The 18,048-nt window shown below is 37.8% G+C and overlaps 1 protein-coding gene across 15 annotated transcripts in view; it reads left to right on the forward strand.

Annotated features, from left to right (window-relative positions):
* PPARA (peroxisome proliferator activated receptor alpha) overlaps positions 1-17,872 on the forward strand; it is a 44,282-nt gene extending 26,410 nt beyond the window's left edge. For 13 of the 15 annotated variants that reach the window (XM_071816726.1, XM_071816730.1, XM_071816734.1 and 10 more), the window contains 5 exons: positions 28-188; positions 1,505-1,643; positions 4,147-4,349; positions 7,392-7,839; positions 10,239-17,872. In XM_071816726.1, coding sequence (XP_071672827.1) covers positions 28-188; positions 1,505-1,643; positions 4,147-4,349; positions 7,392-7,839; positions 10,239-10,486 — 1,199 coding nt within the window. In that variant the 3' untranslated portion in view covers positions 10,487-17,872. Of the gene's footprint in view, positions 1-27; positions 189-1,504; positions 1,648-4,146; positions 4,350-7,391; positions 7,840-10,238 lie in introns of those variants that run through there. The other 2 variants (XM_071816791.1, XM_071816793.1) reach the window with 2 other exon arrangements.
* Positions 17,873-18,048: the final 176 nt, after the last annotated feature.

Genomic DNA, 18,048 nt, shown 5'->3' on the forward strand with positions numbered 1-18,048 from the left:
TTTATGAAGTGTTCCTTTTTCTTTTAGACACCCTTTCACCAGCATCCAGTCCTTCATCCATTAATTTTGCCACAGCTCCAGGTAGCATAGATGAATCACCCAGTGGAGCATTAAACATTGAATGTAGAATTTGTGGGGATAAAGCCTCAGGCTACCATTACGGAGTACATGCTTGTGAAGGTTGTAAGGTACAGTCATAATTTTCTTTTTAAGAACCTACATCATGTTGCTTTATTTACAGGGTTATATGGAGATAAACATTTATTACATTAATGGTTAATTAATATAATTCTAGCCATTACAATTGTTTAAATAATAAACAGATCTGTGATCTTTTTTGCTGAAATAAATTGTTCAGATACCAGGAGTGGATACCGTAACTCCATACCAGACCTTCATCAAGCAGGGGCAATTCATAATGATCATTTTAATTTTGCTTTTCTGGCTATATTTAAACACTAAAACAACTTAAAAACACTAAACTATGACTAGAAGTCAAAGCCTACTTGCTCCACTAGTGTTTTATTTGTGTTGGGAGCACGGCTGTGAGAAGCATTTGTGTTTGCTACATTTCCATTATAACAGTAACAAATCCTGAATTTCTCATCTCCACCACATTCTGCCTGAATCACTTAGAATTATACCTCTTATAGTTTTGGGGCCAGTGCATGTCTCTGGGGCAAATTAATTTTATCATTAATGTATAATTTTTGGGATGATATAGCCCAGAAATTATAGATTCTTTTATTTTTCCTTCTAATGTTTTAGTTTTACTTTTTTTTTTTTCTAAATTATAGTCTAAGGTGAGAAAAATAATTGCATATGTGTACATTTTTCTCTCATACTTCATGTCAGAAGATGCTAATTCAAATATGAATCTTACAGAAAAATGCTAGAATCTCTTTTAGAGATGGAGAGTCAGTTCACAGTCAGGTGTGTCCCACAGTCTCAATGATATGTTATTATGTCATATGGAGCAAAATGTTGCGGTGTCTTTAAAAACCTTCGCTAACCCTATGATTTCATAACATGAGACTAGCATTACATTGTAGTATCAAGACATCACAGAAAGATCTATTGAGTTACAGGCTCTTCTGTAATGCTTATTCTTGTGTCTTTGGCTTTTTCTATAAACTGTGCTGTGTTGTAATAGCCTTCACATTTGCTGGATGAAGAAAAGGTGTTAAATCTTCGTGTTTGTGTGACTTACATGTGTGAAAGATGAAAGTTTGTTTCTACAGAGGATGCTGAGAGAATGCCTACAAAAACAATATGTGACTGTTTTGATTAATCCTTGAGAGCAAACCTGCTCGGGTACTCTGAGCTCTTGGTCCTCTCCCAAGAAAGAGGACTGAGAGCTACTCCTTTGCACATTGTTTTCTTAGTGACATCTATAAAAAGTAAAAGAAAAAAGAAATAAAAGAAAAAACCCCACCTCTATGATTGAAGTTTAGTACTCAACATTCTTTAACATTACATATTGTTTTTTTCAAACTTTTTATAGGGTTTTTTTAGAAGAACAATTCGATTAAAACTCATCTATGTCAAATGTGATCGCAACTGCAAAATTCAGAAAAAAAATCGTAATAAGTGCCAATACTGTCGTTTTCAAAAGTGCCTTTCAGTTGGAATGTCACATAATGGTAGGTAAGAGTCCTGTTAATAATTTGCTTGTTCCTGCCCAGGATCTGCTTCTGGAAGCAGGTGCTTGGACAGCTTTTTTTCTTATGAGTTGAACTTCAGATTTTTTTTACAGTGTAGATTGTGATGGGGGATGCCAGTTTCCCTAATGAGTAGTTAATGTAATTGATACACAACTGCCAAATGTACTTTTATGAGCTTTACACAATTGTGCTGGATGTCTGTTTGTCCATATGAATGTTCATTTAGTTGCTTTATTTCACCCAGAACTTTGGCACCGTTAGTCTCACTGAAACAAACTTCAATACGGGAAGAATTCTGATCAAGGGCATTGTAGAGGAGTGGGAGGAGAACAACTCGCTCATTGTAGAAGGGAATGACGTAGGATAGAAGTCTGTAGGAAACTAGACTTCATTATTCTTCAGATTACAGCGCAACAGCTCTTGGGCAGATGGTTCATGGAGTGTGGGGGGAGGGTGAAGATCTATGCTGACTGTGGAGCAGGAATCTGCTAGGTTGCTTGCTAAGTGGAATGGTAAAAATTCAGAGGTTAGATATCCAGTTTAAAAATTATATTGTTGTTTGTGTTAATGATTTAAGATAAGGCTAGTAAGCCTGTGGTTTGTGGGCCCATTTCAACCCACGAGCCAGTTTTATGCACAGTATTAGCTTGCTAAGCAACTTTGGTAAAGAGGGAGAGGTCAAGCCATGAAAAGCACATTTTGGTTGGCCAGGTTACAGTAGTTTGCTTTCCCTACATAGGTCTGATAGTGTCCAAGTGAACTTGGGAGTAGGTGAAAACCTGTGGGTTAGGAGACGAACTTCTTAAGGAAACTATGCAGTCAAGATAGCTGGGGTGGGGACGTGGTTGGGGAAGCTGCTTGTGGCAGTGCAGTCTGGAGTCCTGGCAAGAGACATTAGGAGAGTTGCCTTTCTGGTTCTGGGGAAGTCAGGCTCTCTTGTGGTGAGCTTTGACTGAGGTTAAGGTTCATTGGCAGAGGGTTGATAGCCTCTGCACGACTGCTGGTAACCTTCCCAATAGCAGACTTGGGAAGAGTGTGCCAGCCAACAAAGTAGCATGTCAGGGGCAGGATTTGAGCAGGGAGCTGTGCTGGTTGGCAGAAATTAGCGGTCAGTTGAAGGTGTTTGGTACTGCTAAGAAGCTGTGGGCACTTGTGCTCCAGCTGAAGGGAGTAGTAGCAGTTTTACTGCAGCAAACACACAGGAGGCAATGAAGGGAGGACATGACTGCTAACTTGCAGGTGATACTTCTCAGGAAAAGAGCTAGAACTAGACGTACTGACATGATCTTAAAACTCTAAGTTTCAGTTCAGAGCAGATATTCTTCCATATTCTTCCGCTTTTCCAAAGACCCATGATGAGGCTCCAAACAGGCCTTCCATGTTGGGCTTCCATTGACATTCAAAACTGTATTTCAGATTACACCTAGAGACACCTCCTTATGTCATGAGACACCTCCTTATGTCACGAGAAAATTCCTTGGGCATGTTGAAGGGCTAATTCTGCACATGCTCTGAATTGCTCAGTCTAAGCAGTAAGGTTGTCCTCTCACTTGTTAGATGCTGAAATGCGGTAAGAGCAACCAACTGTAGCACCCTCAAAACCTTGCAGGCTATCAGCAGGGTAAGGCCCCTTTTGAAATGGAGCTATTTTATTTTAAACTGAAACTGAAGAAAGCTGTGGACATGCCTGTGTTATTGCTAAATGGCAAGGCCACTTGTCCAAGACCGGGAGACCTCCAGACCCAGTGGTGTTTCAAACTCACATCTCCTGCCTTTCCAGACAATATCCTAATTACTAGATAGGATACTCAAGCTCTGTTCTCATCCTTTCCAGTCCTGAAGGGCTAATCTATTGAAAAAGATAAGTATTAAGTGCTGGGTTGACTGTAGCCTTTAAGCATAAATCCAGGTCGCTGGTCTGTTTTGTTCTCACTAGATAGTACAGATGTGTTGAACTGAACATCCAGGGCATGAAGACCTGAATTGTCCCAGCAGGTTCAGAGATCAGCAGTGGGGTTTGGGCCCAACTCTACTGCAGCACTCCCTGCAGGTGACTCCCCAGGCAGCTCTCCAGCTGCCGTGTGTGCTCTTTGCCAAGCTCCTGACATGAGTTTGCACAGATTTTTAGAATGCCCAAGATGAACTTTGAGTTTTGCGTTGGGAGTTGTAGAGCATAACAAGGAGAGAGCAAAATACAACTACTTAAGTAATGTAGAAGGAACAAGGCATGTGTTCTAGCTCATTGCAGATACCAGTTTGTGTTTTGAAAAGTCTGTTGCCTTCAGTTTAGCGTATTGACTTGATAATTAGTCCATGTTGGAAAGGATGAGTGTTTTTTCACTTGTGAATTTATCATAATAAAGATACTACCTCTACCTCAATTTTTCTAGATAGGAGGTCTTACTGCTCTAATCAGCAATGCTAAAAGGCACAGGTTTTTGTATAACTTAACATTTGTTTTATAATTGTGTCTTCCCATCAGCAATACGTTTTGGACGAATGCCAAGGTCTGAGAAGGCCAAGTTGAAAGCAGAAATTCTAACAGGTGAAAATTATGTAGAAGATTCAGAAATGGCAGATCTTAAATCCCTTGCTAAAAGAATTCATGTTGCTTACCTGAAAAACTTCAATATGAACAAGGTTAAAGCCAGAATCATCCTTGCAGGGAAAACTAATAACAATCCAGTAAGTACTTTTACTGTAACTTTATAGTAAAGCTGGCAAGTACATAATGTGATTATAATAATTTCTTAAACTCTTAAGCAAATCTTTGAGAAACTAAACCGTGCTCGTACAGATGTGAAACATGCAAAAATAATACCTGTCGTAAATATGATTGCTTTTAGCCACTATCAGAGTAATAGGAATCTTTAGGTAAATCAGGTGATTAACTTGTAAATGGAAGCTCCTAACCTTAAATTATGGTATAGACACAAGGGAAAGAAAATCAGTTAGTAGTCAAAAAAACAGTGACGACTGAATGTGAATACCTCTTGCTATGGGTGGGGTAAATGGTTCAAAATTAATTTCCTATTATGAAAGTGGAAAAAAAAATAACATGTTTTTCTGCCACAAATGCCGGGATAAACACTGTTATAGTTTAGGGTGTACAGGAGCTCTGTATGACTTTTGTTTTAGTCACAACAATATTAATGGCAGGAGGGGAAAGGAAACTTGAGTTTGTAATTCTTTGTTTACAGTTGTGGCCATTTCCTCACCCAGCCTTCCTGGTCTTTACTGTATGGTTACTTTGAAAAGGAGAAGCAAGTGGGGTTGTGAAGACATGTATGCTGTAGAGGTTCTTTTGCTTTCAGGATAATTTAGCCAAGGTCTCATACCAAATAATGAATGTTCTCTAAGAATTTTTACTTATGGTACTTTGGTCATTAATGTGTATTGTGTAATATTTACTAGGTACACATCTTTGAGGTTTAACTCTGAGCCATAGTGTTTTGATAATTGGGCCTAATTTATCTAAAAATGATTGAGTATGGTAAGAAAATCATCATTACACAATGAAGAGTTTGGGCTATCTAAGGATGTCAACTGCTTTTTGTTTTGTAGCATGTGAGACAGTATAACCATTGTAAGGATGGACTTGTTTCACTTCACGCATATTTTTTTAAATTCCATTGTGATTTATGTTAATTATACATAGAAGATAAAATTGTTGGTAAAATAAGATACTTAATATTAGTCAAAATTTGCAAGAAAGAGGCTTTACATATGCTGTAATAAAACCCATGAAACCATGGGGATAAGCTTTATAAAAATTGTAAGCAAGCTGTTTTCTAAATTGTAGAATTTGGAATATTATAGTCTAGTTTAGCCAAGCGTACAGGCTTCTACATTAAAAGAAAGACATATGCATAATCCAAGTCTTTTTCACTGGATTAAAGAGATGCTTAAAATTAAGCACAGGCTTAAACTTTTTTGAGGCTACAAGCTGACATATGCCTACAGTAAATACCATGTTTCAACACCTTACCAAGTAGGTACTTGCATAAAGTCCTTCTCAAGCTTGTTGCCACGTCAGAATCAGATGTGTATGTATCATACATGCAGGGATTCTAGATCACTGCATCCTCAGTTTTGTGTTTGCATTTATGCAACAAAGGCTTCCGATTGAGTAGCTAATAGTGGCTTGCACGTGTCTTGGTGAATTTACAAGCAGAAATTAATGATGAGCAGACCTAGTGTATTATAATCAGGCTGCTTCCTCATTCTTCAATATGCAGGGAAGAGGAAAGGGTTTTTTAAGCTATTTCATCATCTCTTGGGAAAACAGACATTTTAATTTTCTCTTGACTTTTTAACACACACACACAAAAAAAAAAAGAAGAGGGGCTTGTTGTTAGTAATCCCCCTGTTTCTCAACAATGCATTAATGGCTGATTTCAGTAAATCCTAATTCTTGGCACCACTCAAGGTATCATTTTTAAGTTTAAATGGTCCTTGGCCATACCTGTTTTCTGCATGGTGAAATGATGATAAATTCCAAAAAAGATTTATGGGATAGCCTACATCATTTAAAGGGCTTAGAAATGTGGTGGACTTGTTGATTTGCCACTTTCCACTTACATCCACATGCACATAGAAAGTTCTGTTCTGTATAGCTCTTAAGTACCGAAGTGAGATGGAATATGTACTTGCTACAAACATTTAAAAAGTGGACAACTGTGGGAAACTGGCATGTTTGGCAGTTTTCTAAGTGAAATAAGTGTATTCTATGAGCCTCTAACAAAACACCAGGTGTTCTTCATGATATTTAAACTGAGACAAGTGAAACAGCACAGGGAACGTGCTTTGCTTAGTGTTTATGAAATTAGATTTGTGTTCAAGGTCAACTGGTATGACTTTGGTAGGCTGGGAAGCATTGAGTTTTGTTGTTGTAGTGATAGCTCCTCTGTTGTGATTGCTGCTCTTCAGCTATGTATCAAAATATTTTTGAGTTCCGATTGTTCTTAAGAAAGTCTGAATACTTTTTTTATTATGATGTTTTAAGAGACTGGCTCATCAGTTTGTAATGCACATACCTTTTTATATTAAGCGCATCATGGAAAAGACCGTGATCAAGACAAATTTTGTGTTGCCTGACATTCTAGTGGGTTTCTGGGTTAAGAGATGACTTGGTGCTAACTGTAGCCAGAAAGATGAGCTCAGCTGGGACATGGTCTGTATAAATCTGATAGTAAAACACAAGAGTAGTACAGGGATCACATTCTTGTGCAAATATGCTGTCCTATATTTAAATGACTGTCTGTATTCCCCCTAGGATACTTCAGGAAAGCATCATGATGTGCATCGAGTGTAGTTAGTTTAGGAATCGATAGGAGTGTAGGCAGAATTACCTGGACTTCTGGAGAAGGTAATACACGTCTTTTGTGAACCTTCTGGGACTTGCTCTGAGATGCATATGTACATACTAAGCACAGTACTTCTGGATCTTCACTATAACTACTACATAAAACTAGATTAAAGATACGTCATACGTGCTTACCTTTTACTATTTGCATTGTCGTTTGCAGAGCAAACTTAGATATTGCAGTTTGTACTTCTGTAATACATGGTACCTCTCTACGGAGAAATATGAAAGATCTTGAGGTTTATTTATAGTAGAAGACTGATTAGCATGAAAGTTAAAGTTTATAAAAATTCCTGTTCTTTAGGAAACTGATGATTAATAACCATTGCTTTGTAACTGAATCAATGTTTTTTTCTCTGTAGCCATTTGTTATACATGATATGGATACCTTGTGTATGGCAGAGAAGACACTGGTGGCAAAACTGGTAGCAAATGGAATTCAGAACAAGGAAGCAGAAGTTCGAATCTTCCACTGTTGCCAGTGTACATCTGTAGAGACCGTCACAGAAGTCACTGAATTTGCCAAATCTATCCCTGGCTTCTCCAGTCTTGACTTGAACGATCAAGTGACATTGTTAAAATACGGAGTTTATGAAGCCATATTTGCCATGTTAGCATCTGTGATGAACAAGGACGGGATGCTGGTAGCCTATGGAAACGGCTTTATCACCCGGGAGTTCCTGAAAAGCCTGAGAAAGCCATTCTGTGATATAATGGAGCCAAAATTTGATTTTGCAATGAAATTCAATGCACTGGAACTGGATGATAGCGATATATCCCTTTTTGTTGCTGCCATCATTTGCTGCGGAGGTAAGCACTACATATTTGTTCTTTAGGCTAGTAAATGTTAACATTTCTTCATGTGAATTAATAATTTTAATGGAAAAGCTTACATATTTCTTGAAGATTCAATTCTACCAGTAGCAATGTCATTTTCCCTTTTAGTGTGTTTCTTGGAAGATGCTGTGTAACTGTTAACACTCTTGATCCTGTATTTTGCTTTGCAGAATTGTACACGCGCTTGGAATTTCTGTTCAGCCTCACTTAGAGAGGTGTAGTTACTCTCTGTTTTTAAAAGTGGGATGTGAAGAGTGTTGGTGTTTATTTATTTGTCCTCCTTTGGAGGAGGATTTTTTTTAATGTTTAGGGTTGGGTTGGAAACACTATTTGTATCTGCCAGATGAGTGGAACAATATTATGTAATGAGAATGGAGGCAGGAGCTGATTATAGCTTTACTCATCTTTGACACTTGCTGATTGCATCATGCACAAATGCGCAGCTCTGATGCACTTCCTGTAGTCTGATTTTAATATCACAGGCTGTTTAAAAACAAACAAACAAACAACAGCTTACTTAGATAATTTAAAAAATCAGCTGATGTGTCGAGGGTTTTGATTGCGGGGTGACAATCAAACCCTGGCAGATGTATTGTTAACCTCCTCTACTCACCCTCTTCCCCCTTTAGCCTCTCCCTCTCCCCACTTCCCACTCAGGACAGGCGATTGGGAGGGAAAGAAGGGCAGAGATAAGAGAGTTGGAAAAGTTAAAAATGTTTTACTAATGCTACTAATAAGAATAGAGAAAATAACACAAAATATACAAAACCAATCTTGAAAGTCTCAGCAACTGCAGAACCGGCACCCGAAGTCCTGGATTGCACTCTGCAGCCAACCGGAGCTGGATTCAGTCTCTCACTAGGCCTCAGTTCACAGGGACAACTCGCAAGATCCTCTCCTAATGTCGACCTTAAGGAAAAGGCATGAGATCCTCATGATCTCCCACTTTTATATGAAGTATTCACGTAATGGAATGTTATACACAGTTGGTCAGTTTCTTGGCCGCCTGTTTCTCCTAGCCCCTCTCCCAAGATGTCCATCCGTGCTTATCAATAAGTTTGCATTCCATTGCTAGGTTTACCAAAACATGTATCTGGTTCTCCAGGGAAATGCAGCTAATATGAAGGCTTTAGCTGACAGGCAAATTCACTAAAAGAGAAACTTGTTTATTAACAAGACCAGGACATGATGTTATTTTAAAATTTTTTTCGTAGTACCTAAGGAATTATTTCATAGTACCTAAGGATATTTTCTTGGTCTTTTTGTTGTTTTGTTTGTGTTTTTGTTTTGTTTTGTTTTGTTTTGTTTTTTAATGCCTGTTTGTTTGAGCTCTTTGTGAGTGAAGGAACACAAATGTAATCCTTTCTTCTTTTCTTAAGGTTAAATTCAAAACAATCCACAAGCATTTTGAGAAAGGGAAATAAAAGATCAAGAATGTTCCAACAACTGCTCCCACCTTCCTTTTTGGCTTTCTGCTAAACTCATAGAATGTTTCACTGCCCCAGTTGCATCCTCAGCAATTACAAGCAGAAAGATACAATCTATAGACTTTCAAAAGCTTTGTGTGCCAGTTTAGACAGCAAGTTCCCAACAAGTCTTGAATTACTTTTGCACATGGGTATTTTGATGTTTTCAAAAGTCAAGAGAGTTCTTTGCAGGCAAAATGTGGGTGTTGGGTTTGTGTTTCGGTTTGGTTGTTTTTGTTTTGTTTTGTTTTCTTCTTTATTCTACTCCCTGGAATTAGCTTAGGCTTTCAAAAAACATATTTAATCTCTTGTCCCAGACTTCTGATAGAGAAATTTAATCTGGAGAGTGACTGTAAGTAAATGAAAATGAGATCACATACTAGAAAGTGTGAAACATCTTTAATAGATGCTTCTGTATGTCTTGTCAATAACTTGTGCTCTGGCAATATACATATGGGAACCAAGAGTAAGCCTGTTATTTATATCTTGCTGTATTGCTACCAAAATTCAAGAACCCTCTGGAAATAGCCATGTGCTTTTTTTCTCCATCCTTACTGTTTCAATTCTGCTATCAGGACACACAGAATATAGAACTGGATTCCTAGGCTGGATACTTCTGCTGGTTTGGAGGGTGAGAGGGTGGGCTGGGTTTTTTCCTTTTGTAGCACGGGTTCTATTTAGCGGTATGAAATCACTCCTCAAATAACTGTGGACATAAAAAAAAAGTTGACTAAAGTTTTTTGTTTATTGTTTTATTTTAAAAAAGTATTTGTTTTAAGGCTCATTGCCTTCAGCGTGTAGTGTAAATATACACTGTAGCCTGCAATATAGAATCTGTAAAGTAGCCTACTTTAAAGAATAATCACAAAATTCTGACATGGATTCTTTTGTTTGTTCTGAGAACAGATCGTCCCGGTCTCGTAAATGTAGGACACATTGAAAAAATGCAGGAGAGCATCGTGCATGTACTGAAACTTCACTTGCAAACCAACCATCCTGACGACATCTTCCTCTTCCCGAAACTTCTCCAAAAAATGGCTGACCTCCGACAACTCGTCACAGAGCACGCTCAGCTTGTGCAGATAATTAAGAAGACTGAATCTGATGCACATTTACACCCTTTACTACAGGAAATCTACAGGGATATGTATTAAGATTTTTAATATTTTTTTTTCCACAATATTTAAAGACAAGAGCAATACTAATAACAGATGGGAGCAAAACTACTTGCGCAGTTATCTGCTGTTCACTCAGTCCAGAGCGTGAAAAATCTAAAATATGGGTAGCTGGAGTGTTACACTTCTTTTGGTTTGGGATCTTCTTCTATGGAAAGAGTTCTGCAGAAAAATCCTGATAACAGTGCTCATAAAGTGTCTTACAATGGTTCTTCTATTTTGGAATTTGAAGATTGGTAAGGAATACGTATTTGTATAATAAATCAGAATGTTAAGTAACAGAAATGAACAAAATTGTATTTCCTCTTGGCTTAGTCCTTTTAGAATTAATTTAACAAATACAGCAAATTCTCTCCAGGTATATACACAATCATAAAGATTATGCACTTTTGGCTAATGGTGATTACTGAGAACCAACTGACACTTTTTCTTACAGCAGTCAGTCTAAGTGTATCAAATGGTTGGATATTCCTGTACAGACATTAGTACGAAACATTTGAAAGGCCTTTTATCCACTGCTGCTTTAATTCCATGAAATGCAGTACAACTTCATATAGTATTACATTTGTATACCTCAGGATTAGCACGTTGAAAAGACAGGAATTTTATGAAAGGAGATAAAATAAAATCTGGAGAATTCTCTAAAATACAGCAGAGATGCTTTATTCAGGTGGTTCTTTAAGAGTAAATGTGATAAAGCGATGGAACCTGTTTTCCAAAAGTGTCTTAAGTAAATATGAAAATGTCCCTGAGGAAAAACATATAATACTATGTGAATTTTGGAGAACCTGTAGTAGCTCAAAATGCAGTTTTGACTTAAAAATACTATTTTGAATTGTTCAGTCTTGGAGAGGCTGCAAAATCTGATCCTAGCCCAGCTTCAGCTTACTCTGAAGGAATGATTGTATAGGAAAGGCACCTTCTTTCTTGAAAAGTATCTTGATGGTACAGAGTTGTTTGGACCTGTTTACTCTTCTGATGAGTACGCTGTTTCATTTTTTTCCAGTTATCCACTCGGACTTATTTCTTTTTATTCCTTCTAACACATTGTTGATAGAAGTATTATCTAGATTATTTCACGAAATTTTGTCCTTGTCCATACAGCCATTGTGGATAAGGTGACAATATTGCCAAGAACAGTGGTTGTAGGTGTCAATTGTATATTATGAAAGAGAGAGCACAGCTGAGAGCAAGTTTGTCATGTCCCTGAGAGAAAACTTAGATTTTACAACAGTACTTACTGCTGATGCAAAATAAGCCATAAGGAATCTGCTTGATTCTGCCATTTTACAGGATTTTTTGTCAGAGAGTACTACACAAAAGTGCTGGTTGCAATGCAAGACACTGTGCTATTTATTTTTTTTTAATATGGTAATTTCACATTATTATTTCCTTGTTTTACTGTTTGTTTAATAACACAGATCTCAGGAGCCAGTCTTAGCATTTTCACAATAGTTTTCAGTAGCACAGGAGGACACTTTGTCCTTGTTTTATTGTAGCACGTTTGAAGCCTTCAGAATCTTAAACCTTCACTGCATGAATTAAGTAAAATCGATAGAGTGAGACCATCACACTATGGTTCTTACTTTAGTTACATCGTTTGTTTATTTCCAGGCCCGCTGACATGGATAGACACTGGATAAATGACGCATTTAAAAGCGATTTGGTGTTTATCCAGGAGACGGTCATTAGCAGAGGTTTTAGTGTCAGATATACTCAGTGCAAAACATTGAAACGTAGGCCTCAAATTTGGTGTCCATCTGGGGCAGGATGGAAACAAAAAACACAAGTGCCCAAAAATTTCACCCCTTCCCTGGGGCCAGTTGGAATAAGGCCTTACGGTTCAGCTGCTTCTAAGGCTTCATGAAGAGGAGATAGTTGGTTTTAGCAAGAAATAGCAGATGAGAAATGGGTTGTCTTTTGTGTCTTACGGCAGTACGTAGTGTGCCCTCAGAAATAACAAGATTTTAGGAATGATGCTGCTTTATTCTTCCAGTCAGTGATGTCTCACTAACAACCTGTGGGCTTTAGGCATAAGACATTGACCACTGAAAGAATTGATGTGCAATATTGCTGACTCAAAAAACTGACAAAATATCAGCCACTCTGTGATGCCATACTGAAGCTCTAATAGCCAACTGGTTTAAGTTCATCTTCTAAAAAACAAAGTATAAGCTGAATCTTTTTCCCCCCTAAGATTCAGTTTTTTGTAAAGGGCAAATTTCAAAGTTGTGTTGCATAGTTTGGGTGTACTGAAGTTTCTCAGGAAAATCAGACGCAGTCAGTGTGGATAAAACCTGTTTTCCCTGCTCATATTCTCGAAAGTGGCTAAAACACACCACTAAACTTTTGAAAAACATGGAAGATTTAATAATAAATACTTAAATTGCAAGTGAAACTATCAAGAATTGAAACCAGCATCATTCTGTGGAAGGCAGGATGTTTAGCTGTGTTAGCAGCTGTTTGTAACAGGTTCCTATTATCAGCATTAGGAAGGTGCGTAATTTGCACTTTTCCTATTCCAGATCCATTTTGTTTTGTTATTTGAAAACCAGCAAGCATTTTTTGACTGGTTCCCTTAAGTTTGATTTCTGTTTTAAATTAAGCTGCAGACCTTTTATTAAAAACAAAAATGAAAGAGCACATCTGTGAATTATAGAAATATGAACAAGAAGTCAACGTAGCCTGAAATTCAGGATCGATTCCAGTGCACACACGGCTGCATCGTGCACACACCCACAGTCTCTTCCAAGAACAGTACGGCATTCAAGTCACTTCCCAAGCGTTAAGGGGCAAAAGAAGTTCTTAATTTCTGCATGACATATTTAACGAAGTACATTTGCTACTTCAGTAGGTGACTGCAGCAGGCTTTTGCCAATCAGATATCAAAATGACTCAATTTGCATTTGGCTTTTTGAAGTTTGGAATCTGAACTAGTTTGAGATACATTACTGAGGAGCCTTCGGCACGTCCACCTTGTACAGATCATCTAATATTTTAAAATACCCATTCAATGGAGGGAAATAAAGTGATCAGGTTTTAGGATTAATAATTTATTAAAGATTTACTGGCTTGTTAGGTAGAGTTTTGATTTGATTCTTATCAACATAAATTATTATCATAGCACTGAAGAACTCCCGTTAGCAACCAGGTACCCACAAACACCTTAAGACAAGAGACAACAGATAGGTAGAGAAACAATGGGACAACCTGGGTGTTCAACAAACCCACAGCTTACTCATTTTTGAGGGTTGTGTGGGGTGTCTTTATTTATTTATTGCGATGCCCTCGGTACTTTGACAAAGGGGAAGAGAGAAAAAACAAAGGAAGGTTTTGTGTGAATTGTTAGGGAAATCTGATGTTCATTTTTGTGTCTTTCTTAAATATTTTCTATGAGCTTATACTGTCTTCAGTGTAACAGCATTCGAATACCATTTAAAAATCACCTGTTACATTGTACCTTTTTAAATGTCAGAATCCCACTTTTATTTTAAATACAAATTAACAGACCACAGAATCCTAATCTTTCTTTGCATTGAATTTTTGTTTTAATTGCCATTTCCCTGTGCCTTTGTGCTTTGGTTCTAGCCAGCCGCTAGAAAGCTGAAGTGTTGCCAAAGAGCATATTCTTGCATTATGTCTGGCCCGCGCAGATTTAGGAAATACCAGCAGTTGCACTAAGTCCGTTCTCATGAGAGGGTCAGCACAAGTTTGCCAATCAAAGAGCTTATAATAAGCATCTAAACATTTGTTTGTTTATTCAAACTGCTGAAGCCTGGGAGATTTATTCGTCACGAGAGCTGGGTCACGTGCTGTTAAATTTCAATTTCCTCCTTATTTCTGATGGAAACCCCGGGCGACTTGCGCGCTCTCTCAGCCAGCGCAGTTGAAGGTTGCGCTGTAGCTGCCCACCCTGTGTCTGTGACTGAGCTGAAACTCTGCAACTACATTTAACAGAGGCATTTGCAGCTGTTCTGATATTGCTTAAGCATAAGGTCTTACAAATAATGGTCCTTCCCTGAGAACCCTAATCCTTTAATAAGTGTTGAAATGTGAGGTGCAGTATAGTATCTGATGCTTGCTTATATCTTGAGTGCTTTCTTGATAAGCAGTTGCATATGATTTTTTAAATCTAGGTTTAATCAGCTTTATTATCCTTCTTTTACTAGAGATTTAAATTATACGTGGGTTTGATCGAAGGTTATTGATATTGTTGTGTATTGTGGGATTTTTTTTAATTTAATATGATACCATTTTGTCATGTTTCAATTTGTAAAATACGAGAATATTATTGCAAGATATAAACTTTGACTAAATTATATTAGAGGTGCTTTAAGAAAAATATGTAAATTATTTAATTTAAATATTTGTTTCATACTTTATCTTGTGAACCCTTTTGTACAGTGAGGAAAGATTTAATTGTATGAGTGTGGATGATGGGCCTGAAGTCAAAGTCAAACTGCTATTTATTCCTGTCTGGTGTTTATTACTGTATCATTTGTGAAGAAGCATCACAAATTCTGCAACTTACCAGTGTGTCGTATTGGCAACTGTAACCAAATCTTAAAATATATTTTCACACAGAGCATAGACTTCCTTTTATTTCATTTTAATAGAATTAAGCGTAGGTGAGGAAGAGCTGTATTCCCAAAATTGAGTTAATATGTTTTTAATGTTTTAACTGAAGTTCGCCAACGTGAAAGATACTTTATAGAACTAAGTTCATCTTTGCTTTACAGCACAGTAGTTCATTTTCCTTAAAAGTCTGAAAAGGAAGCTAAAAAGATCCAGACTCTGTTATTATTCCATTACTGGTATTTTCTGAGGAATTGATTTGTGGCTTATGAGAAATAAGTGTGTATTCAGGATTATTTCCTGCTACTTGCACTGAAGTTGATCTGCAGTTTTTATAGATGTATTTTTAAATGTGTACTTTAGCAGTGCAAAACAAAGCATTGAAACGCCACTATTGGCTTTTTTGTAGTTTTCCCTTTTTCAGTGGAGATGAATTCAGGATCTGTCCATAGGGATTTTGTGTCCTGGGATTCACGTGTGACAATCTGTGCCTACAGCATTCCTGCTAATGATTCCCCATATAGGAACAGTGACCTTTTTAAGGCATACCTCATGTTTTGCTGTAGTCAAAACATAGCATCTAGTACAAGCACAGTATATTGCAAGTGTTCCAGCAATGATTTATACTGACTGCATTTCATTTGTAATAGATTGAATTCTATTTCCCCAAATTGCTGCAATTTGAAATTTTCACGCAATCAGTGTTGCCATACAGGTATATTATCTACTAAGATGTTTGTGTCATTTGTAGAATTTCTACTGGACATTTTTGTGGTAACCTACAGCTACTCCTTTTCTCCATTTCATAGGCAGCAATGAAAAAACTAGCAAAAACCACAGCTGTACCAAGTACTAACAGATGTGTCACTTTACACTGTCAACGTGATACAAATTCATTGTTAACCAAACCCATCCTAGGGCAGAGCTGTTTCCTCTTTTACTTTCTCAGACGTGCCTACAGGTTTCTTAAGTGTTTTTTGGCTTCTGAAGCTGTTTTTTTTCCGTGGTTGTTTGTTTGTTTTCCTTTATTGTGTTAGTCCGTGTTGTCAGATTCCACTGCAAGGCTGTTTCAAAACAGAATTCCTGTTACAAGGACCTCAATTTCACATGAGTTGCCTCTGCCCAGGGGATGGGCTGCACGCACAAAAGAGATCAGTCTGGTTGCAGGCTGGGCCTTAAGTAAGGACTGCAAGATCAGGCATGAGGTACTTAAAGTTGGTTTTAAATATTTTGGTATATTTTTCTCAGGTTGGATATGCAGGTACGGTAATTCCTTATTGTGTAAAAGTCACCAGCCTTCTGATCAATGCAAGAAGTTTTCACGGCATTCTTTACACTTGAAAGAAAAATACAATTGGCGGCATTGGAAAATAGTAACTAACCGAAATACCGGCAGCGCGCAGGTACCGCGTCCTACTCCTGCTGTGTGGGAGTGCGGTGTAATGACGCAAAAGCTGTTTGTCATGGGCAAGAGGAACTGAGGTGGTTGCAAATCTCCTGGTGCATGATTGACGCGCAGATAACCCTGCAGAGTGCCGCGCCACTGCGCGCTTGGTTACCTCTGGCCACCTTCAGACCCTCCAGCTGCATTTGGCTGCCCCACGGAGAACGAGGGCACCTTCGCCCTCCTGTTAGTAACGGGGTTGCTGGTGGTGCCGTGTGGGTACCCAGAGGGTTCCTGAGCGGCTGCTGCTCTTCTGCTGCCCGTGGTCTTGGTGCTGCAGTGGGAGAAATCTGCTCCTGATCAAATCATCCGTTCCCTTCTCCTGGGACACGGACCCTGCCCCAGCTCCACCTCAGTAGCCACAAACACTTCCCTCTGGGTTCAGAAGTGGAAGAACATTGATGGCTTTAGTCACTTCTGTAGTAATAACAACACTAATCAAAGTTTTAATAGGATGGATTTTAACAAGAACAGCCCTCTTTAACTGTTTGACAAAGTCTGTTCCATCAGCTTCTCAGGCGAGCTGCATTTCGTATTGCTCCTGCTATTTCACAGCTTTTGCGAACAATGGCTCTGAATTTTCTTCAGGAATGTAACACAACAGTTTAATTACATCGTGATGTTAAAACCCTTTATCATGCCTTAAATTGTCTGTTATCTGATATGACACGAAAAAGCACATTTTTGTTAACATTGCCAAACCCTAATCACTAGAGCTAAGAAGTGTTTAATTAAATCAAGATATAAATACTAAAGAAAAAAAATCATTGTTTCCAGTCACCTATGTTTTTAGGAGGTTTTGGTACGTTTTCTTATAGTGAACACGGAACTTAGAAAGAATAGACATTTCTTGCAGGGAGTAGTCAAACCTAATGCTCATGGAATTCTTGTTTCCCAGTAAAATACCACTAGTTCAAGCCAAGTTCCCAAGTTTCTTTCTGTCAGAACAATGAAATGACATTTTCAAGAAAGAATGGAAGCCCTGGTCTCGCAGGGATTTATTGGAAAGACAAACTCTCTTGCACTTGTGAATGTAAAAATTATGTATAGCTAAATATAATGATGCATTCTCAAATGTCACCAGCCTACTGATCTAGGATGAAAAAACTTGAACTAAACATTTTTCTTCTTTTTTTTTTTTACATTCTGATTTTTTTCTGTCTCCTTTAAAAATAAGAGGTTGAATTCATAGTGTTTGTATAGAGACTGGTAGGAACCTATGTGCTTTAAAAAAAAAAACAAAGTCATCCTTTAAGACTGAATGTAAACACGGTTAATTTGAAATATGGTTTTGCCTTAATGATTAAAAAAAAAAAATAAAGTATTTTTAAATGTGAATTTAACAACTTGTGCTGATGTTTCATTTCCAGGAAAGTAATTCACTGTAATGTTTTGAGACAAACGTACTTGTTTCCCTCTGCTGGCTGCCTCTTGTATGTTTGTCAAAGCAGAAAAGCAGCTGCCAAGTCTGAACCGAGTCCCTCATTCAATAACCGTGCACACACGAGTAACTTTTATGTAC

The sequence above is a fragment of the Patagioenas fasciata genome, chromosome 1 (assembly GCF_037038585.1).
Source record: "Patagioenas fasciata isolate bPatFas1 chromosome 1, bPatFas1.hap1, whole genome shotgun sequence".
Taxonomy (NCBI): domain Eukaryota; kingdom Metazoa; phylum Chordata; class Aves; order Columbiformes; family Columbidae; genus Patagioenas; species Patagioenas fasciata.